At 46.1% G+C, this 23,284-nt stretch overlaps 1 protein-coding gene across 1 annotated transcript in view; it reads right to left on the minus strand.

The window, feature by feature from the left end:
- Positions 1–23,284, minus strand: part of ATP9A (ATPase phospholipid transporting 9A (putative)) — a 101,505-nt gene that overhangs the window by 24,795 nt on the left and 53,426 nt on the right. The window contains exons 15-18 of the mRNA XM_082225873.1: positions 16,709–16,870; positions 7,927–8,019; positions 7,211–7,294; positions 1,596–1,766 (exon numbers count right to left, since the gene is read on the minus strand). Coding sequence (XP_082081999.1) covers positions 1,596–1,766; positions 7,211–7,294; positions 7,927–8,019; positions 16,709–16,870 — 510 coding nt within the window. The remainder of the gene's footprint in view (positions 1–1,595; positions 1,767–7,210; positions 7,295–7,926; positions 8,020–16,708; positions 16,871–23,284) is intronic.

The following is a 23,284-nucleotide window of genomic DNA, read 5'->3' on the forward strand; positions in this document are numbered from 1 at the left end:
TATGGTAAGATAGCAGCCCTGGGCATAGCTCAGAACTGAGACTGAACATTTTTAGCCTATCCTTTTCTCCCCAAATCTCAAAGTTAACTATCAAAAAGTTAATTTAATGTATGTAGGCACAGCGTACACAATCCATCTCCAGTTAAAAACAGGCTAAAAACTATGGCAGATAATGCTTTATTAACCCCTTCACTTCCCATCCAGTCATGCTCATCAAAACCTAGTGGTAAATGGTAAAGTAAGTACAGTATAACTTATCAGCTCATGATTTGTTTTTTTCCCCCAATTCTGCTCCCTCTGGTGGCCATTTCAATACAATTCACTGTTTCAGACTTTTTTTAAAAAAATATTTCATACACCACCGGGAGCCTCAAGAGAAGAATTGTGCTAGGTAAGGATTCAGTGTTGCCCAGATTTCATAAGTGCACCAAAAGCAGGGCAAAGTAGTCAAGTTTGCTTTGATCACTAAAGCAAACTTGATCACACAATCTTTGCCTTGCTTTCCTGTGTGCAACAAAACAGCCCCCAAACCACATGGGTCTCCACGATCACAGGTTGTGGCCCTTCTCTGGGTTCTCCACCATTGACAGGTGGGTTCCATGAAAGGGCCTTTTCATTGGTGGCACCCTAGCTTTGGATCACCCTCTCTAGGGAGGTTTACCAATCACCTACTTTGAAGTCTTTCTGCTGCCAGACCTTTATCATTTCTTCTGTTTTATCCAACCTTGGAACTTTTAATTCCGTTTTTACAGATGTGCTGCTTCAGCTAATTTTTATGTAAAGGCGCCTTCCGTTTTGTGTGAATTCAAAAAAATGCTCTACCGTGCATGTGCGGGCTGTTTTTGGACCCAGAAGAGGGCATGACGGGGTCAGGACAAGGGCATAACAGGGTGTAACAGGCTTATGTGCATTCTGTCAACATGTACAGTGACCAGAATGCAATCCCTACATAAATTGGGGGGGGGGGGTTGCCTGTACTTAAATTTTGTTGTAAGCCACTCAGATAATTTAACTGAAGAGCAGGCAATGCATCTTAAAACCAACCAACCAACGCACACTCTTCCTACTTGTTTTTTACTTCTGAACTCACATACTTGGAAAATTTCCAAACTTAAGAACCAAACACTCTCCTGGGTATCAAAGTGAGAGGCTGACAATGACAACTCTTCAAGCATTTACAGGAAGCTATTTTTGTATGTGTCTGATAAAAACAGTTGTTATTTGATCCAAACATTTGGTTGTCAGGATGCCTCATTTTTCACAGCTCCCAAAGTTGTGTGTGTGTGTGTGCGTGCGTGTGTGTGTAATTAAATTTTCTGTTTTACAATTTACAATACTCATTTTTTTACACCCTTAAGATATCAAGGACTTCCCATGGTTCATTTTACATATCATAAATCCCTGGATATCATAAAATGCTGCCAGCGGTTTCAGCCACAAAGTTCAGTGTTCCGATTGCTGGGGAAATGCCCCCTTTTTCCCCACAAAATGATGCGACAGTATCTCTCACTTTCTCTTGCCACTGCACTGTCAGATTGGGGGTGGGGGGATGGGGACCAACGATGCTACGCTTTCCATTTGCGGTTTAGCCATACCTTCATGCCGGCATTTCTCAGTGTTTCCAGAGTAGGCCTGACATCCGCCTGCAGCTGATCCTCCACTCCAGTCAGACAGAGCAGCTCCATCTCCATCTCCAGGCTCTCGATCACGGTTGCTACCTTGAGGGAACGGTCATGGACGCTGAGCTTTGCTTGGACATAGCGTGCCTGGCAAGGACCCAAGAGAGACATAGCCGGTCGGTATGAGATCAATCACTTTGCACTTACATTTATTATTTTTTAATGTATTTTGCCTTCTAGTGTCTAGGTCTGGGTGATAAACTGATCTACGTTTAGATGGAGATATATCACCAGGTTGAAAACCAGATACCACTCAGCCCTCGATGTAGCTCAAAACTTCCCAGAAGACCCGAGGCCATTCATTCGATTCAGGCAGGGAACTTTTTTCAGTCCAAGGCAGGGCTGGCCCACTCGTGAGGCAAGCTGAGGCGACTGCCTCGGGCAGCAGGATCCGCAGGGGCGGCAGATCCCGATGTAGATCTTTATTGCCTCCTTGTTCCTGATGTAGATCTTCACTCACCCCTTATTCCCTGGTGGGGAGGGAGGGGTGCCATTCTGCGGTTTGCCTCAGGTGCAAAAATGTCTTAGGCTGCCCTGGTCCAAGGGCCACATTCCATTCCTTTCAGGGGCCACATGGGGGGCAGAGGCAAAAGTGGTCAGAGCAACAAATGAAAACGATACTTTTGTACAGTAAGCTCGTTTCTATATACAGTGGTACCTCGCGTTACAAACACCTTGGGTTACAAACACTTCAGGTTGCAGACTCCGCTAATCGGGAAGTAGTACCTCGGGTTAAGAACTTTACCTCAGGATGAGAACAGAAATTGGGCGGTGGCAAGCAGCAGCGGGAGACCCCATTAGTTAAAGTGGTACCTCAGATTAAGAATGGTTTCAGGTTAAGAATGGACCTCCGGAATGAATAAAGTTCGTAACCAGAGGTACCACTGTATACTCATATGCTCCTTAAAGGTAAAGGGGCTCCTGACCATTAGGTCCAGTCGTGGCCAACTCTGGGGTTGTGGCGCTCATCTCACTTTATTAGCCGAGGGAGGCGGCGTACAGCTTCCGGGTCATGTGGCCAGCATGACTAAGCCGCTTCTGGCGAACCAGAGCAGCGCACGGAAACGCTGTTTACCTTTCCGCCGGAGCGGTACCTATTTATCTACTTGCACTTTGATGTGCTTTCGAACTGCTAGGTTGGCAGGAGCAGGGACTGAGCAACAGGAGCTCACCCCGTGGCGGGGATTTGAACCGCCGACCTTCTGATCTGCAAGTCCTAGGCTCTGTGGTTTAACCCACGGTGCCACCCATTAAGACAAAGAAGGTGTATTATCAGAGCTCAAGGATACATTCCAGTCAAGCAAAAAGCACTCAAAGTGCAAGATAGGGCCACTGAGGGTGGTGGCCTGGGAAGAGTCTCAAGAGCCAAACAGAGAGGCCCTGAGGGCCACATTCAGCTCCCAGGCCTGAGGTTCCCGACCCCTGCATTGGACAGACTGGACAACCCCTGAAAGAACAGGGTGGGAAATTGTTTCCCTCCATCCCGTTACTCACTTGGCCTATGTCAACATGCAGGAGGAACACTGCAGGAAATACATTGGGTGGGGTAGCCGATGTGCTTTTAGCAATTTCCCCTCCCTCCCAAAGCCAGATGCGTAGAGACTGGCTAGGCCCGTGTCGTGAGATTCTTTATCTACTCAAAGAAGATGGGTGGGTGGTGAGCCAACTGGCTGCCATCCACGAGTTGATGTGGCCCCCAGGCTGCCAGATGGCTGCTTTTGCTACAGACTAAGAGCACTGCCAGACCAGCACCTCTTGGTCATATTTCATTTTTACTTCATCTTTGTCCTCCAGTGCCCTGGAATAAATTGTATAATACCATCAGCGATGGGAGCATGGGAGGCAATGCAGGAAGACAGAGACATCAAGGGGGTGGGGAAAAGGGAGAGCCAAGAGAAAGAAGAGAGGGCACCTTCTATGCCAACTTCTAAATGCCTGATGAAAACATTTCTTTTCTGCCAGGCTGATGCAGGCAATTAAGGGCACATCCTTGCACAACAGTTAATTGATGTCTGCTTCTAACTCTTTTATGGCTTTTAATTGCATGGTTTTACGTTTTTATTGCTGTAAACAGTGTTGATGCATTTCTTATGACATAGCAGTATTCCAGTCCCCCCTCTCAGCCTCCCTGATGTGGTCCTAAGGAAAGCAGAGCAATATGTTTGGCATTGGTTTGGCTGCAGGAGTTGCTGGAAAGAGACGTACAAGATGCCATCCACCTGCCTTAGGGGCTCGACTCCAGATTTGTGTAAGACCTACTCCTTGACCTAGGGACGCAGGTGGCGCTGTGGTCTAAACCACAGAGCCTAGGACTTGCCGATCAGAAGGTCGGTGGTTCGAATCCCTGCGACAGGGTGAGCTCCCGTTGCTCGGTCCCTGCTCCTGCCAACCTAGCAGTTCGAAAGCACGTCAAAATGGAAGTAGATAAATAGGTACCGCTCAGGCGGGAAGGTAAACAGCGTTTCCGTGCGCTGCTCTGGTTTGTCAGAAGCGGCTTAGTCATGCTGGCCACATGACCCGGAAGCTGTACGCTGGCTCCCTCGGCCAATAAAGCGAGATGAGCACCGCAACCCCAGAGTCGGTCATGACTGGACCTAATGGTCAGGGGTCCCTTTACCTTTACTTTACTCCTTGACCATTTCTTCTCCCGAAGATATCCCGCAAGGCAGCGGAGGTTTAGGATCAGAGCTTTCCTCCTCTAGATGGGCTACCTTCCCAGACTGATGAGTCTCATCTGCCTCTCACTTCCTGCCACAGCACGTGATGAAACTGCTTTCTTGACCATTGCACCCACTATTGGTCTCGTCCGCTCAATCCACCAGAGCCTGTCTTTGCATGCAGGGTAAGTCTCTAACTCACCAAGGCTTAAGACCCATCGGCTATCCTCAACTGGTTTAGCGGGCCAGTCAAAGATGTTCCCAGGGTGCTGCCACTACTATCGCATGCTGACAGCTTCCAGGAGCCACAGGTGAGAGTTAAGTGCAAGGCGGGGTCCAAGGAGGGGCAAATTATGCCAGAAGGAGCAAGACATGTCCCCCACTAGAGGGCCTACTCCTTCACCAGCACCCCATACACCCCTGGACTACCCTGGTAATAAAGGAACGGGGCAGCTAAAAATTTCTCTGCAAACAAGAACTTGCACCTCTTTCACCAAGTACTACTAAAATTGTACCGAGAAAAATAATAATAATGAGAAAGTGGGATGAAAAAAGTGAAAGATCACAGGATGTGGTGTGGGCTGCTGCATCCCGTTCTCATGTGAACATTGGCAGCCGAATTTGCAAAATGCTTGCTGGCCTTGTACACACCCTTGTTGTCGGAGGAGTGCCTTCAAGGATATTTATAGCTAAATAAGCCATTGTTTGGAGGGGCTAGAAATTTGCCTCTCCAAGTTAGGCTTGCTGCTTGCCTGAAACCCTGCATTCCCAACCACATAAAAGGTAAAGGTAAAGGGACCCCTGACCATTAGGTCCAGTTGTGACCGACTCTGGGGTTGCGGCACTCATCTCGCTTTATTGGCCGAGCGAGCCGGCGTACAGCTTCCAGGTCATGTGGCCAGCATGACTAAGCCGCTTCTGGCAAACCAGAGCAGCGCATGGAAACGCCGTTTACCTTCCCGCCAGAGCGGTACCTATTTATCTACTTGCACTTTGACGTGCTTTTGAACTGCTAGGTGGGCAGGAGCAGGGACCGAGCAACGGGAGCTCACCCCGTCACAGGGATTCGAACCACCGACCTTCTGATTGGCAAGTCCTAGGCTCTGTGGTTTAACCCACAGTGCCACCCAAGTCCCTTCCCAACCGCATGCCTATTGTCAAAAGTAGAGCTCAATGCTGAGCTTGATGTATCAATAGTATGACTCGGTATAAGGCAGCTTTGTATGTCTGTATGTTGAAGGTAGATCTCACTCTTTCTCTCTCTCGCTCCCTTTTCCTTCCAGCTTCTGCATCAGGGATGAGGAACCTGTGGCCCTCCAGTTGCTGTTGCAACTTCTTGTGTCTGAATCAAGGAACTCTGGCTTAAATGTCCATGAAGAAAACAAGCTAATAAGTCAAGATAGTAAGGAGAAGGAGAACAGCCAGCCGCATTCACAGCTTCACACATCATGCTTGACAAAGCTGCAGCTCAGTCATTCCCAAGGTGGATGGTACCATCCCCTGGAAGGTGGTGGGATTACCTGGGGGGGGGGCAGCAGAAGGGGAGGTGTAAATGACTATCAGACATTAAAAAGCTGGTATGGCTGGGTAAATTTCATCAATATTTGTTGCATTAAACTAGACTGTTTTCACTGGATTTTGAATGAATGTGCAATTGATCATTACAGTTTTGTACTGTTGTCCTGTATTATCTTCCATAGTGGGGAATGCAAATGGTTATTTTATAAGAACAATGCTTTTTGTAAAGTAGGGGGCTCTGGGGGTTGAGTTTATGGTACCAAGGGGGAAGCAGCCCAAAAAAGTTTGGGAACACCCACTGCTGTAGATGAACATCCAAAGACTGCCAGACTAGCTTCATTGAGATGCATCAAGCATGAAAACACACCGGGGGGGCGGGGGGAGAAAGTCTTTTGAAAACTGCTGTGCAAGTGACAATGTTCCTCTCTTAAAAGGCCAATGATTATAGCTGACATAATGTAAAAAACAGCTCACAGCAAATTATCAAGTTGCGGGTGTGACGCTAGCTTCACAACTGATAAGAAAGGAAGGCACAGAAGCAGACAAAACTTGAAGTAGGCAGCCTGCATATGATTTTTTAAATGTGCCATGTGGGTGAAATGTTCATGTGGTCACCAGCTCATTCACTGCGGAATTTTGCAGGAGTTTCTTTATTATATTGCAGTGGGTGGGTAGGGGGAATTCATCAGAGCTGCCTACTGCTGGCTCCTGGTTCAAACTAGCAGATCTGTTTGTCCCTTCGGAGCCTGACTACTGCAGAGAAACAATTATGTTTGGGGAAAATAAAGCGAGTGAGGATACTTCTGGGGCAGTTCTTAAAACGCAGCATGTGTATTTGCCCCTATGTTACGCCGTCATTTTTTCCTGCAGGTTATTATTTATTCATTCAATTATTGTTGTGAAATTTTTGAGCCCCCCTTTCTTTTCCCATAAAACGCAAGGTGGAAAACAGTCTGGACATTAAAAATAACAACCCTGGAATACCAAATAAAGGATTTAAAATACTATCCAACAGAAATGGCAAATAATCAAAACATAATCATCAGATACCCACAACCAACTGGAAAGGCTTCATTTCTGAACAGCAAAATCTTAACAGCGATGGTTTTGCCAGCAGGGCCTGCCTGAGCTTTTCCACAACAATGGTGCCACCACCAGGAAGATCTTGTCTCTCATGGCCATCCAACAAGTTTGGGAGTAAACAGGGGGGAATATGAAGGGTAAGATGGTCCGTAAGTCAACAGGATTCCAGAACATCCATAATTTTAAAAGTAAGAACTGGCACCTTGAATTGGGACCTAAAACCAATAGGCAAGCAAGATGACACGATACCAGAGGTAAACAAAACTGCCTTACCTCAAAGTCTTGATATTGTTCCTCAGTCAGGGATTTCTTTGCTACCACAAGGACCCTCAGCCCTTCCCTCGCCATATTGCCACACTGCGGAGGAGAAATTGCAAACTTGGTCAGGTCACATCTGAAGCTAGGGATTGCAAATCAGAGATCCTTATTTAGTTAAAATGTTTGTGGGACAGATCCACTTTGTGGGTCTGTGGGTCACTTCCACCTGTCCATTACTTTGACCTGTCCATCACTTCCAAGGAAGAATTGGGAATGCCCTCCAAGGCTCTTGGCTGCTCCTTCGCAGTCACAGTTTTACCTACTCCCCTCTTGGCTTGAGATGTGGGCCAGGTGGGCATGGCTGGGTGGGGGAGTAAAATTAGGGCCCTTAGTGAGGGTTCCCCATGCCCAAGATAGGAGGAGATGGCAGTTTGGATTTCATAATTCTGTTCTTTCACTGAACTGTGTCATGTTTTGCAGCCTTCCCCATGGGGTGTGTGGTCCAAAATGTCTGGAGGGCATCAAGTTCCAGAAGGCTGCGATATTGCTACTATAGCTTCTCATTGTTGCTGCTATCGCTTCTCAACACAACTCATTGTTTTGAGAAGCAGCTATAATAGCTAAGCCACAGTCTCAGTTATTACTCCCAAGGCAATGGTGCACCCTGTTTTCCCTGTACCACTTGACAGTCATTGCACCAAGTGTGGCTTCCCACTCGTGCATTTCCTTACCTCTTCCTCTAGCCAGTCATTGTACTGAACAATTCCTGCCATCACCACATCAGCCCCTTTCATGTAGAAGGTTATTTCCCCTGTAGTTTCATCCTGGAAGAGAGAGAGAGAAATGGTTCATACACTATCTGTTCCAGTGCGACTGCTAATCCATGGTGGTCTGAACCTGGGATCGTGGTGGTTTAGCTCTCTCTACACCAACCACAAGCTATAACCAAGGTTTGTCCTATGATCTGTAGGTCATGGGGTTTGGGGGGAAAAGGTAAACCAGGGACCTAAGTTCAGATGACATGCTAAGTCAAACCATGGCTTGCAACAGCACAGCATCAGAACAACTGAAGAGGAGCAAAGCAAACACAATCTCTTCTCCCAGAGCCCATGCATTTGTGCTAAGGCATGGTTTGGCTTAGGATGGCATGCAGCCCAGTCCCCCCACAGTTTCTAGGGGTTAGTACTAACAAGCATCATTAAATGGAATAGTTTTTTTCCCCTGCTGTACCAATTGAGATTGCAGGAGGATGCTCAGATGACTCAGTGCTCCTCCATACAATACAATTAATCCCCTACCTATGCAAAACTAGCACATCAAAGGGAAGGCCTAGACTTCTCCCTGACATGCTATCTTTCTATGGATGAGGAATTTGTTTTGAATGAAAGAGCACTCTCTGACGTGAGCCCACAACTCCCAGAAGCCCCAAGCAGTGCAATGAAGAAACAGGTTTAGCGACTCTCATCTTCCGTTTGTGGGAACCAGGCCTTTGTTAGCAACAGGTGATATTGGCTTAAGTCCCAGGTTCACGTCAGATTCCCACCATCCTTCATGGGAAAGGTCACTCCTTTCTCCTCCTTCCAGTCATTCTCATGCTGAGCAGAAAAAAAACATTACGACCAACTCATTTTTAGCTTAATACAAATTAACTACAACATTAATTTCCTTTTTATATGTTCACATTCAAAACTGGCAAATGTTAAATCACCAAAATAAATGAGAAAGATGCACATCTGTTCTGATTAAATCTGAACGGACCCGAATCTTGAGGTGAAATAGTGCAAACTGGTGCCACCTTGTCTCATTCTTTGAAAGAGAAACCCCTTCCTCCCCCCACAATTTTCCCTCCCAGATGTGTGAAGAATCTTTCCCCATGCCCTCGTACTTTGGGGGTGTAAAGAAAAAAGTCATAATTAATTTTGTTGGTTGATAGACTGTCATATGGAATAATACCGCACTCTCCACTTCATGTAAGGTTTTACTCACTTAAAAAAAACCCACCTCAACTCCAACAGATTCTGGAAATCCAATCTCACCCCACAAATCTGTATTCGCTGGATGTTAGAGCCAAAATATAAGTTTTCGGAACATTTTGAAAACTTCTGAGTTTCAAATTTGGACTGGGTCATGGTTAGTCAAATTTAACTGACTGGTCGGCAGCCACAGAAAAATGCTCACGAGTAAGCAACCCGTCTGCTTTCTCCTGTATAGATCTCCTGGCTAAGAGGAAGCCAGCCTGAGACCAAGAGTTGTAGCCAATGTGAATCCTACTAAGAGGTGACCCATTTGAATTTGGGAATTTGTGGAATTTGCTGCCAAGGAGTGTGGTGGAGTCTCCTTCTTTGGAGGTCTTTAAGCAGAGGCTTGACAACCATATGTCAGGAGTGCTCTGATGGTGTTTCCTGCTTGGCAGGGGGTTGGACTCGATGGCCCTTGTGGTCTCTTCCAACTCTATGATTCTATGATTCTATGATTTAAATTAAGGAACCTTAAGTGAGTCATGCCCGTTAACTTTAGCGGGTCTAATCTTAGTAGGACTAGCACTGGCTACAGCCTTAAAGCTTCTGCTTAAAAACAAATTCTTAGGTAGCATATTCTTGCCAATCTGCTAGATGAGAACGTAGGTACGTATTGCAGTTTACAGCACAGCAGCAGCTAGTTCATATCGGTAGCATGCCTGCCTCTACTCCAATTCATTCAAAAAGTCTAAGAAAGAGAGCAGCCAAAAGAGTTCATGAGCACAAATAAAGCCGGTAGCTCAACATCACCATCAAGAGTGGAGGCTGAATTTGGAGCAAGGAACCAGATATGGTGGAAGACCCAACATGGAGTTAAGAATCATGGGCACTTTGGGAAGACTACAAAGTAGGCGAAATTTGTTAGGCCTCCCTTTTCAATAAATACTGATGGGTGGAACTCTCTATGCCCAATCCTTAACAGAGCCAAGGCAACTTCCTATCTTGCGCTGCATGGCAGAGATCAGTTTTGAACAACGATGTCTCTTTTAGCAGCTTGAAGTGTAGCTCTCTGGCCAAATCTTTTGTAATCTGAGCTCAGCCTGCAAGCTTCTTCAGGGCCACGATGTCCCATGGTTGCAACCCAAAACCAACATAAGCATGCTTAAGTTGCCCACTGAAGCCAATGGCCTTGCAGCTGCTCAAAACTGTGTTGGGATCATGGCCAAAGCTTTTGAAGAACTGCTGGATGCCATATTGTTGTTCAGCTGTGGCTTTCAACCTATTTCTGCAAAAGGGTCAACTGTCAATGTAAACACAGGACGATGTAAACTTCCAACTCTGAGAGAGGCCAGGAAAAAAAAACCCACTCTAAAATAAAAAGAAGATCCCTGGCATTAGTTAAGATAGATGTTTGCGTATAAAATGATTTAAACTGTTAAGAAGCGTTTTAACAACTTTTCGGTAGGAAACTGAGCAGAGACTCCACTTCCTGTGGTGTAGAACTAGCTTTAAGATAGTTTAGATCTTTTGTCCAATATAAATACTGTATCAACTATCTCCTTGCATTAGTCATTTCCTCTCACCAAGTTCAGTAGGAGGTGAGCACGTTCCCATGTTATGGCACGATTACAAGTATAAATCTGCAGAAAGATTTGCCAGTTGTATTGTTTCTCTACCACATCTTTTTCCACCATGGTCTGATTTTGGCTAAGGTTCAAAGGCCTTCTCTCCCCGCACCACCTTCCCCCAAACTCCCATTTGACATATGACAATAGCGCTCTCTGAGCTGCTAAGAAAACATGCTCCATTCCAGTTGCTCAGAGAGAGAGAAAGAAGCAGAAGAGAGAGAGAGAGAGAGAGAGAGAGAGAGAGAGAGAGAGAGGAAACTTTTGTGGTCAGATAAACAACTGCTTCTGTCACCAACGAGAGATGGCAGCCATGAGAGATGGCTGAGTGGTTTGCTTTAAGGGGGCCTTTTGGAACAGACATCTTTAGAGCAGCAAATGCTCTTGCCACCGTATTTTAAGCAACAGACACTAAAAAACCAAAGAGAGTGAACAAGGTTTGATTCAGACTTGTTCCACAGTGAATGCAGAGGCTCCTTCCATTTATGCATGGAACCCAGACCTGACTGAAGCTTGTTGCTGAAGGAAAGGGCCGAGAAACTGATTTTGGGGCCAATTCCTCATTACTTCTGCAGCCCCCAACACCACTTTTCAGTCTGTCCTGGAGGCTCTTCTAACCCTGAGGGGGGCGGCTCAGGGGGAAATCGACAGAAGCAACTTCCTGTCCTCTTCCACCAACACGAGCAAAACTCCGCAGAGTGCTAGGGCTCCTCCAAATGTTCTTTCCATTGCGCATTCACAATTATTTATGTTCATGGTGCTATTGGGGCAGTCACTGGCAATTCCAATACTGTTTGTGTCTGCAAAAGTTCTGGGGCGTTCACTCTGCTTCCTTTTCAATCAGAATGTATCCCATAACTTTCTGCTGCGGTCTCTCCACTTTTTGTAAACAAAAACATTATTTATTTACTTCGTAAAATTTATACAGTAGTACCTCCGGTTATGTAACCCTCTGGTTTCGTAAACTTCGGGATGTGAAAGCAGCAAACTGGGTTTTGCTGCGCGCGCATACGCAGAAGGCTCCAGTTGCAGGTTGCAGAAACCTCAGGATTTGACCAGACCTCCGTAACAGATCCCGTCCACAACCGGAGGTACCACTGTATAGTGGTACCTCGGGTTAAGTACTTAATTTGTTCCGGTGGTCTGTTCTTAACCTGAAACTGTTCTTAACCTGAAGCACCACTTTAGCTAATGGGGCCTCCTGCTGGTGCCGTGTCGCCAAAGCACGATTTCTGTTCTCATCCTGAAGCAAAGTTCTTAACCCGAGGTACTATTTCTGGGTTAGTGGAGTCCGTAACCTGAAGCATATGTAACCTGAAGCATCTGTAACCCGAGGTGCCACTGTATACTGCTTGATTGCTAAAAATAAAATACAAAAGCAGAAGCAAAACCCTCAGAGCAGTTCTGGTTTCATGTCTTCCAATTTCATAGAATCATAGAATTGTAGAGTCAAAAGGAACCCAGTCTAGTCCAGTCCCCCTGAAATGCAGGAATCTCAGCAAATGAATTCATGACAGATGGATGTGCAGACAGCAATAATCTGGTAACTTTGGGGAAGCATTGCAGAACAAACTAAAGCAGAATAAATCCACCAATGACACACTATTATTGAGTCAAGAACTTGCTGCAAAATATGCCAATAATAATAATAATAATAATAATAATAATAATTTATTATTGGTACCCCGCCCATCTGGCTGGGTTTCCCCAGCCACTCTGGGCGGCTTCCAACAAAGATGAAAAATACACTAAAATGTCACATATTAAAAACTTCCCTGAACAGGGCTGCCTTCAGATGTCTTCTAAATGTCAGGTAGATGTTTATCTCTTTGACATCTGATGGGAGGGCGTTCCACAGGGCGGGCGCCACTACCGAGAAGGCCCTCTGCCTGGTTTCCTGTAACTTGGCCTCTCGCAGTGAGGGAATCGCCAGAAGGCCCTCGGAGCTGGACCTTAGTGTCCGGGCAGAACAATGGGGGTGGAGACGCTCCTTCAGATATACTGGACCGAGGCCGTTTAGGGCTTTAAAGGTCAGCACCAACACTTTGAATTGTGCTCAGAAACATACTGGGAGCCAATGTAGGTCTTTCAAGACCAGTGTTATATGGTCTCGGCGGCTGCTCCCAGTCGCCAGTCTAGCTGCCGCATTCTGGATTAGTTGTAGTTTCCGGGTCACCTTCAAAGGTAGCCCCACGTAGAGCGCATTGCAATAGTCCAAGCGGGAGATAACCAGAGCATGCACCACTCTGGCGAGACAGTCTGCAGGCAGATAGGGTCTCAGCCTACGTACCAGATGGAGCTGGTAAACAGCTGCCCTGGATACAGATTTGACCTGTGCCTCCATGGACAGCTGTGAGTCCAAAATGACTCCCAGGCTGCGCACCTGGTCCTTCAGGGGCACGGTTACCCCATTCAGGACCAGGGAATCCTCCACACCTGCCCGCCTCCTGTTCCCCAAAAACAGTACTTCTGTCTTGTCAGGATTCAACCTCAATCTGTTAGCCGCCATCCATCCTCCAACCGCCTCCAGGCACTCACACAGGACCTTCACTGCCTTCACTGGTTCTGATTTAAAAGAGAGGTAGAGCTGGGTATCATCTGCATACTGATGAACACCCAGCCCAAACCTCCTGATGATCTCTCCCAGTGGCTGCATGTAAATGTTGAAAAGCATGGGGGAGAGGACAGAACCCTGAGGCACCCCACAAGTGAGAGCCCAGGGGTCTGAACACTCATCCCACACCACCACTTTCTGAACACGGCCCAGGAGGAAGGAGCGGAACCACTGTATGACAGTACCCCCAGCTCCCAGCCCCTCAAGACGGTCCAGAAAGATTTTATGGTCGATGGTATCAAACGCCGCTGAGAGATCCAGCAGAACTAGGAAACAGCTCTCACCTTTGTCCCTAGTCCGCCGGAGATTATCGACCAGTGCGACCAAGGCAGTTTCAGACCCATGATGAGGCCTGAATCCCGACTGGAAGGGATCCAAATGGTCCGCTTCTTCCAGGCGTGCCTGGAGTTGTTCAGCAACCACTCGCTCAATCACCTTGCCCAAGAATGGAAGATTTGAGACTGGGCGATAATTGGCCAATAAAACACCAGTCTGAAGGCATCTCATCCAACCCATAAATTGCTATTCCTTCCTCTGCCAATTATTAGCAAGCAAACCTTCAGAGGCAGCTTGAGAATTTGAAAAGGGTATTTGAATTTTTTCACTCCGCTCCAAAGGCTAGAAGTAAACAGCAAGCATCTTTGAACAGCCACTAAAGAATGATTGTGCATATGACTGGAGAAGCATTCCTCGATAAATCTCCATGTTGTAGAAAACGGAACTACTGTATCCTTTTCTTCACCCACAACCACTAAACATGAAGTTTCACAAAAGTCTACATATCTCCGGCCAAAGAGGTGTGTCAAAGTTCTACCACATGCATAGAAGTGGTAGAAGCAACTGAGAGTTTCATCTGAGGTAGCGCTACGTCAAAGTCACTGAGCGGTATGCTTGCTCCACTGATGTTTTGCGCAAGGGGAACATTGCTGTGCATGAGAATGCATAAGCAGCCTGCTGGAACACTGCTGCATGACAGATTATGCAATCTGTTGTGTAAAGGGTTTCTGCTGACACACCTGTTGTGTTGGACTCCTCTGTTGCACAACATTGAAATCCACCTGTCTGCTAGTGCAAGAGCCCTTGTGTCAGCAGATGGAGAATGCTGGAAACAGCCCTTATAAGCTCAGGAAACAAGAAGCAAGATGCATCAACGTCCCTTGGCAGGACAGCAGCACCTTGTGGACCTCTCAGTTCTGCTATGTATCCTGTGCCTTCATTAAGCAAGGAATGTTTCAGCAGGCAGATAACTCTCCCCCCCCCCACTGCTATGGAAGAAGCTGAGCTAGCTGAGATTCCGCTAAATGAAAGGCAGAGAATCGCAGTGGAGTCAGCAATCCTATCCACGCAGTCAATGGCCAACAGGTAATCAAGTCCACTGCTAATAGTACCACATCTTCTTTGCTGAACCTTCAGTGCACAAACTGATGCACATGCAGTCAAATACAGTGGTACCTCAGGTTACATATGCTCCAGGTTGCATACGCTTCAGGTTACAGACTCCGCTAACCCAGAAATAGTGCTTCAGGTTAAGAACTTTGCTTCAGGATGAGAACAGAAATCGTGCTCCGGCGGCGCGGCAGCAGCAGGAAGCCCCATTAGCTTAAGTGGTGCTTCAGGTTAAGAACAGTTTCAGGTTAAGAACGGACCTCCGGAACAAATTAAGTACTTAACCTGAGGTACCACTGTATTCCAGAACTGTTTCACAAACCTGCTATGCATGGGCTTAGCCAGGATTTTTGTTGGGGGGGGCAGAACTGACGTGATTGGTCAGTTAGTTAAGTATTTCTATTGTTTTACTTGATGGGGGGAAGCGGCCCCTCCCAGCCCCACCTTGACTATGCCCATGCTGCTATGATTTCAGCTCTATAAAAGAGAAAGGAGGAAGTCAAGGCCAACTGCTGACACCCCGTCCTAGTGCCTGGCAGCTATTTCCTCCCCCATCAGATGGAAGCTTCCAGTTCCTGGACATCTATTCACACCTAGCAGCTGCCTGTGGGTTTTTCAGAACAGTGCAAAATGAAAGCAAGGCTGTAAAAGCTGATAGTTGGTTGAATTTAAAAGCACTGTGTGCCCAAGTGGCTTGCTGATATAGGTCCTGATATTCTAGCAAACTCCAACAAAAGGCTTCCAATGAAGATGAACAACAGCAGCAACAAAATCTCATGGTGACTTAAAGAACAGATTTATTTCGCATAAGCTTTGTGGACTTGCTGAAGTGGAATGTAATCCATGAACGGTCATGCCATAGTAAATGTGTTGGCCTTCCATAGCTACCCCTCTATGCAAACTGACAGGCACAAAGTTAAGGATACACATATTTATAATATATATTATTTTAAAACCACTCTTAAAGTGGCTCATGCTGGTCTCCCATCCAAACAGGTCCACACCTGCTTAGCTTTAACACTGATGCCCCACCATGTGATCTCTGCCCATTTCCAGGGCCTAGGAAATAGTTCTTTGCAGAGCTAATGTCATGGCCAATGGTGAATTCCTGGAATAAACCTTACCCCTGCCTTGACCTCACTAAGTTGCCTCAAGCAAATCATTATTTCTCAGTTGCATCCCCACCCGTTCAAATGCAATTACACACACCTTGCAGGGTTGTTGTCAGGCCTGGAAAAACTCACAACTCTCCCCACCCATCATGTTATTCTCTCGATGGCCCTGTGAAGTTGGCTGGTCTAAGAAAGAGTAGCTGGCCCAGCATCACCCAGCGGGTTTCATGGCTGGGAGAGGGGGGAAATCCGGTCCCAAACCAACATTTTTAACCACTATGCCACACAGTAACAGTAGTTACTACTTGGAGCAACTTATTCGAAATTTGTAAGATAAAAAAAGGTATTACATATACAGTGAACTATCTGAGAGTTTCATCCCTCAAGGTCAAAGTTACCTGCCTTTGCAAATGTAGGTGCCCCTTTTCCCCAAATGCAAAAGCAAATTGTCAGCTTGATGTCTATAGGAAACAAGCATGCACCACGACTCACAGCATTTATTGTTATTTGTTGGTGACAAGCAAAGATCGGAATCCACAGAAACCACGGCATTTAACTCCACCCTCTTGGCTGACAAGCACTTGACCTTCTGCTGTGGTTGTAATGTAGAGCGCTTGACCTTATTTCCAAACCCAGTGATTGAAAGCAAAACCCAGTACTAATGTGGTCTTGCGGATCTGTGGTTGTGAATCAAGCAGCTTTTTAAAAAATATCAAATCTCAGCCGAGGGAGAGCTGATAAAATCTTGACTCTTCTGTGATAACCTATGGCTATTAATTTGCTTTTGGCGGTTTTTGCCACCGTTTTATACAACTTACCCGGACAATGATCCCCATCCGTTTGCTTTCGTACGTGAACGGGAAAATCTGGAGGATGGTGTAGTTTAAGATGTGGCCGCCAGGAGTCCTCAGCTGCACAGAAGACTGATCTCTGCCCACCAGTGTTAAGCCTATGCTTTCTGTCCACTGCACCAGGGCCACCTAAACACACGAAAGGTCAACGGTCAGGTAGATGGCTAAGCTTAGAGGGTGATGCATATGGAACAGGAGAGTGATGGGACGAGGAAGTTACTCAATTGATAACCGTACATTACCCCCACTGGAGTCATCTGTTGTTGATGTTGCTGCTGCTGCTAAACATTCAGGTAAAAATGCATGGACCACAGCAGTGCTTGCATTTCTTCACTGGCACAAATGAGGTTAAAAATCTCAATTTTGCTAGTGCTGGGATTTCTAAGCATAGCTGGGAAATCAAAACTACCAGCGCATGTAGTTCCGAGGTCAGAATATTCCTACATCCCTTAAATGGACGGGGCGAAATGTCATTTTCAAATTGAAAAAAATAATGGATCCTACCTTTAAATTCATTCATATATTACAACAATCTGGATCCTACCTTTTTACGCTGAGGGCATTCAAGGAAGATCATAATTATGCAGCTGACATTAAGAAGCCACTGAAGAACTTTAGGAGCATATCAGCAATGAGCTGCTGTTAGGATCATATACAGTGGTAGCTCGGGTTACAAACGCCTCAGGTCACAAACGCTTCAGGGTTACAAACTCCGCTAACCCGGAAGTAGTACCTCGGGTTGCGAACTTTGCCCCAGGATGAGAACGGAAATTGCGTGCCGGCGGTGCAGTAGCAGCAGGAGGCCCCATTAGCGAAAGTGCACCTCAGGTTAAGAACGGTTTTGGGTTAAGAATGGACCTCCAGAACGAATTAACCCGAGCTACCACTGTACTGAGTTGGATCACTAGATCACCCAACCCAGTATTGCCTACATTGACTGGCAGAGGCTCTACAGGGTTTCAGGATTCTGAAAAACCGATACTTCACTGAACGTCAGCCCTTCCCAGCTTAAAAGTATTATTATTATAGAATTTATATAGCGCCCTATACCCGGGGGTTTCAGGGCAGTTCACAGAAAAGATAAACATAAAAACAACTCTCTCTATATATATATATACAGTGGTATCTCGGGTTACATACGCTTCAGGTTACATACGCTTCAGGTTACAGACTCTGCTAACCCAGAAATAGTGCTTCAGGTTAAGAACTTTGCTTCAGGATGAGAACAGAAACCGGGCTCTGGCGGCACGGCGGCAACTGGAGGCCCCATTAGCTAAAGTTTCAGGTTAAGTACGGACCTCCAGAATGAATTAAGTACTTAACCCAAGGTACCACTGTGTGTGTGTGTGTGTGTGTGTGTGTGTGTGTATATATATATGCTTTCGTAGATTTTCACGGGTACAGGAATGCAGGTTTTGGTGTCTTCGGGTGTCTTCCCGTGTAAGAGTCGGGGTGTCTGTGCGACGTTTCGACGAGGTCTCACTCGTCATCTTCAGGCTGGTGCTTTCGGCTTCTTGTTACTGGAACAGCCTGAAGATGACGAGTGAGACCTCGTCGAAACGTCGCACAGACACCCCGACTCTTACACGGGAAGACACCCGAAGACACCAAAACCTGCATATATATATATATATATATATATAATCAAAATAAAAACAACAACCCAATAAGCTTGCCAAAAGGAAGGCAGTGATCAGGCCAGGTGTACATCCCATGAGAGAAGATGTGCCACAATCTTGGAGACACAACTAAGAGACCTCTCCAGAGGGCACAAGACTCTCTTCCCCTTATTCAACAGCTGAAAGGCATTCTTGGACAGGATTGCGTAAATGGAATAGCCTTTCTGGGAACTCTAACTCTTTTGGGGAATAGGGGTCTGCTAACAAACCTCAGCACCATTAACAAACTACAGTTCCCAGGGGTCTTTGGCAGGAAGCCACAGCTGTTTGAAGCAGTATGATACTGCTTTAAATAGACAGTACAGTGGTACCTCTGGTTAAGAACTTAATTCGTTCTGGAGGTCCGTTCTGGAACTGTTCTTAACCTGAAGCACCACTTTAGCTAATGGGGCCTCCCACTGCAATTGCTGCGCGATTTCTGTTCTCATCCTGAAGCAAAGTTCTTAACCTGAAGCACTATTTCTGGGTTAGCGGAGTCTGTAACCTGAAGCGTCTGTAACCTGAAGCGTATGTAACCTAAGGTACCACTGTAATTATTTGCCCAGAATAATAAAATCTCACCAGTTTTGATTACTGGGGTATTCAGGAATACCGTATTTTTTGCTCTATAACACGCAGATTTTTTCTCCTAAAAAGGAAGGGGAAATGTCTGTGCGTGTTATGCAGCAAATGTGTGGTCGCTGGAGCCGAAAAATAAGGCAAAAATCAAACCGCGCTTCAGGGAGAAGGGAGCTCCGTGAGACAGGAAGTTGCTGCTTTCCTGCATTCTGCCTCAGGGTCTTACTGCCCTCCCTCTCTGTTTCGTTGCTGTGTTTGCTCAAACGGAACAAAGAGCAGGGAAAGCCCCTCCCCTCCAGGCAAGTAGAGAGGAAAGCAGAGCGTTGCTCTATCCTGTCCCTGCTCCGGAGGGAACAATGTTTGTGAAGGGAAGAGAGATTACAGGTTCGGCTTAAAATTCTGATTTGACTTCCTGCTTTTTGTTTTTGGAGACACACAGCATTCAAATATGCTTTCTTCCATTTAAAAGGATGAAATCCTTAAACAGTGGCTGGCTTGTGTGGGTGGGTGGGGGGGAACTTTTGCCTTCCTTTCCTCACGTTATAGCCCTCTCCTGCATTCTTAGCCTTCTGTGTTTTTCCTTCCCTCCCCACTTAAAATGTGGTTACAAAGCATGGATCCACATGGATCCTCAGGATCTTTGCATTGGGTCACCCCAAATTCACCATCAGAGCACACAGCATGTCCATGGCTACAGCCTGCCCCACCAAAATCACACACCCATTGTTGCCTGGGGCTGCAATGGTGCAAAAACGTGGTTACAAAGCATGGATCCACATGGATCCTCAGGATCTTTGCATTGGGTCAGCCAAAATTCACCATCAGAGCACACAGCATGTCCATGGCTACAGCCTGCCCCCCCCCAAAAAAATCACGCACCCACTGTTGCCTGGGGCTGCAATGGTGCAAAAACGTGGTTACAAAGCATGGATCCACATGGATCCTCAGGATCTTTGCATTGGGTCAGCCAAAATTCACCATCAGAGCACATAGCATGTCCATGGCTACAGCCTGTCCCCCCCAAAAAAAATCACGCACCCACTGTTGCCTGGGGCTGCAATGGTGCAAAAACGTGGTTACAAAGCATGGATCCACAGGGATTCTCAGGATTTTTGCATTGGGTCACCCCAAATTCACCATCAGATCACATGTCTGTGGCCACAGCATGAAGCACAAAAATGATACGTCCACTGTTTCATTCAGAATATTTTTTCCCTTGTTTTCCTCCTCTAAAAACGATATGCGTGTTATGGTCAGGTGCGTGTTATAGAGCGAAAAATACGGTAAATAGATTAATGATCCCAAACCCCAGTTTTAAAATACAGCGTTACGCTATTTGGAATAGCTCAGTTGGTAGAGCATGAGACTTTTAGTATCAGGGTCACTGGTACGAGCCCCACATTGGATAAAAAATAATAATCCTGCATTCCAGGGGGTTGGACTAGATGACCCTCATGGTCCCTTCCAACTCTACAATTTCATGTTTCTAATATGGATAATTTATTGCATGCCCTAACAAGCTCTAGAAATTGTTTGGCGATAACAAGTCCTTGCCTTTGTTCTGCCTATCTTTCCCCAAACCTTCTACAATGCAAGCATGTAGCATTAAAGAGCTTTGTTACAGGTTGTTCTATTGCTCATTGTTTTCATAACCCCCCAGATAAGACAGTTATCCCAGACATCTGATCATTAAAGCTTAATAAGTAACACTAATCAGATGCTTTTCTCTGACCTCTGTTCCTCTTTCTTCAAATTTCACATTCCAGTTTTAAACTCCAAGCGGGAACTGCAACCAAAATGTTGCAGCAGGAAGTGTTCCTGGTCAGGGTTCAGCCAGCCAGCCATGGAGTCTTCCTGGAAACTCCATTCCATCTGCCCTCCCACAATATGTTTCCCATTTTCCATTCCCACTGAGCATACTTGGTCCTCATAAGGTGGCACAATTGCAAAACAGCCTTATTTTATTTTATTATATTTTATGTGCACTTCTGCAAACCTTGGGGTTTTCCTAAGCCTGCTGATACTTCCTCCTTCTGCAGGTGTGGGAAACCTGTGGCCCTCCAATTGTTGCTGGACTACAACTCCCATCAGCCCCAGCCAGCATGGGCAATGATCAAGGATGATGTGATTTGTAGTCCATCAACAGCTGGAGAGGCCGGTTCCCACCCCCCTTTCTCCAGTGGGTGGCTGGTGCCATTTTTGCTACATAAGGACCCACAATCTAGGCGCTTCCATATTGTCGCTATTTTGGGTTGCGATTCAATCGCACAGCAGCAAATCCAGGTTGTGCAATTCATATCAACGCGCAACTTTTGTGCAACAAACACACTCCACCACAAATTTGCTTTCACACCCAAGAGGAATATCTGCTGCAGACTTCACAAAAGCAAAGCAATTCAAATTCATTTCCTTCCACAAGAGGCAACTAGAAGACACATAGCGGTTGTGAGAATGAGGTACGAGCAGCGCTTGAAAGCCAACATCTGAGCCTTTGCCCTCAAACAGAAATATAGGAATAAAAACCTCACCAGGTTGCTTTACAAATACTAAATGCTCCAAACATTCTACCGTCTTATGCAATATTTACTACTCTTAGCTAGGAATGTTACACTCACCGGCCTATCTTCCTAAAAGGAAGATTTTGGACTTTGAGCTGGGAAAAAGAGTGGCACTTAGCCTAGAAAAGAGAAACTTCTGGGAATTTGGAGCTGAGGCAGTTTCAGAAGTGGTTCTGTTTCTGTAGAGCTAACTCTTCCAGTTTATAGGGCCTTGCTGGCCTGCCCACTCAACCTGCATATCTGTAAACAATCTATAGAGGGATAAAGTGGGGGACGGACGGACAAGGACAGCGACCATGATCCTATAAAACCATCCCAGAATTTCCACCCAGGGAAACAATGAGCGCGAAACAATACTGGGTTTCATTCAATCCTAGTCCTACTCAGAGTAGACCCATTCAAATTAATGGGCCCTGCAAACTCCATAACATTGATTTCTTAGTACAGTGGTACCTCTGGTTACGTACTTAATTCGTTCCGGAGGTCCGTTCTTAACCTGAAGCACCACTTTAGCCAATGGGACCTCCCACTACCACCGCACAATTTCTGTTCTCATCCTGAAGCAAAATTCTTAACCCAACATACTATTTCTGGGTCAGCGGAGTTTGTAACCTGAAGCGTATGTAACCTGAGGTACCACTGTATGTTGGCTGCTTGGCCATTCATAATAAACATACATTAATTCATTGGGTTCAATGGGTCAACTCTAAGTAGGACTTTGCTGGACAAAAGTGGATCGTTGCTACACTTTGTGAATTACTGCTCTCTACGGATTTTCAGCCTTCTGCAACTCCCCAGCTCATCTGACTGAGCGTTAACTCTTTCCGTTCACTGAATTGTGTCAAGCCGAAAAATAAAAGGCTATTAAAACCACTTCAGAATCGAAGAGAGAGAAATGGACCCCTGTTTGTCATTAGTCGCTGCCCCACGCTGCAACTGGGCTGCCTGGTCCCAGGGACTGCCGCTGCTGGCAACACATCTGATCTGCACATTCTTTCACATCCTCGAGCGCAGCGAAGTGTCCTCAGGGTTAAAGGCCAGATTGCCAGGATTCCTCCCGGGCGAGTTATCTCTGATCTGATTCTACCTATTACATTTCCCCTCTCTGTTACTGTATGGCCTCAACCTGACAGGAGCACAGAGCCCCAGAGGCTGTAACTGATCTCTCAATAAAGATGCTTTCAGGAGTCTCTGCCCAGGAATGCATACAGGAAACAAATCTAGGAAATCCTGCTTTGTGTTTCAGGAAATGAATTCTGTGCCAACTGGTAGAAATTACCCTTGCTGTTCAAAAGTTTGGGGGGGGAGGAAAACACCTCCAAGGTTTTGTTCCGATTCGGAGGGTAAACTGACCTTCCTGCCTTAACAATCTTTTATTGCTATAGGATTTCAAAGGCGGAGTTTGAACGCCTATTAAAGAGGCTTTTCATGGAGTCATCCTTAGGGAATTGCTGGTTCATAGCATCTTGTATTTGAAGGTTCCTGGAAGCATCCTGCTCTTACTCAGCAACCATCTGTTGCAGAGCTGAGACAGTGTAAATGATATGTGTATTTCATATTGCTTAACACTTGCTGTGCCAACTGCATCCCCCCTCAAAACTGATTCTTATCGTCCTTCCCTTTAGCGGTATCAGATTTGTCCTCCACACAATGCTCAATAATGTCTTATTTATTTGTCCTGACCTGCTTAAGATCTATTTATTGTGGCAGGGCTTTGGAGCAGGGCAGGAGTGACAACATTTGTATAC

The sequence above is a fragment of the Podarcis vaucheri genome (genome assembly GCF_965113315.1).
Source record: "Podarcis vaucheri genome assembly, chromosome: 6".
Taxonomy (NCBI): Eukaryota; Metazoa; Chordata; class Lepidosauria; order Squamata; family Lacertidae; genus Podarcis; species Podarcis vaucheri.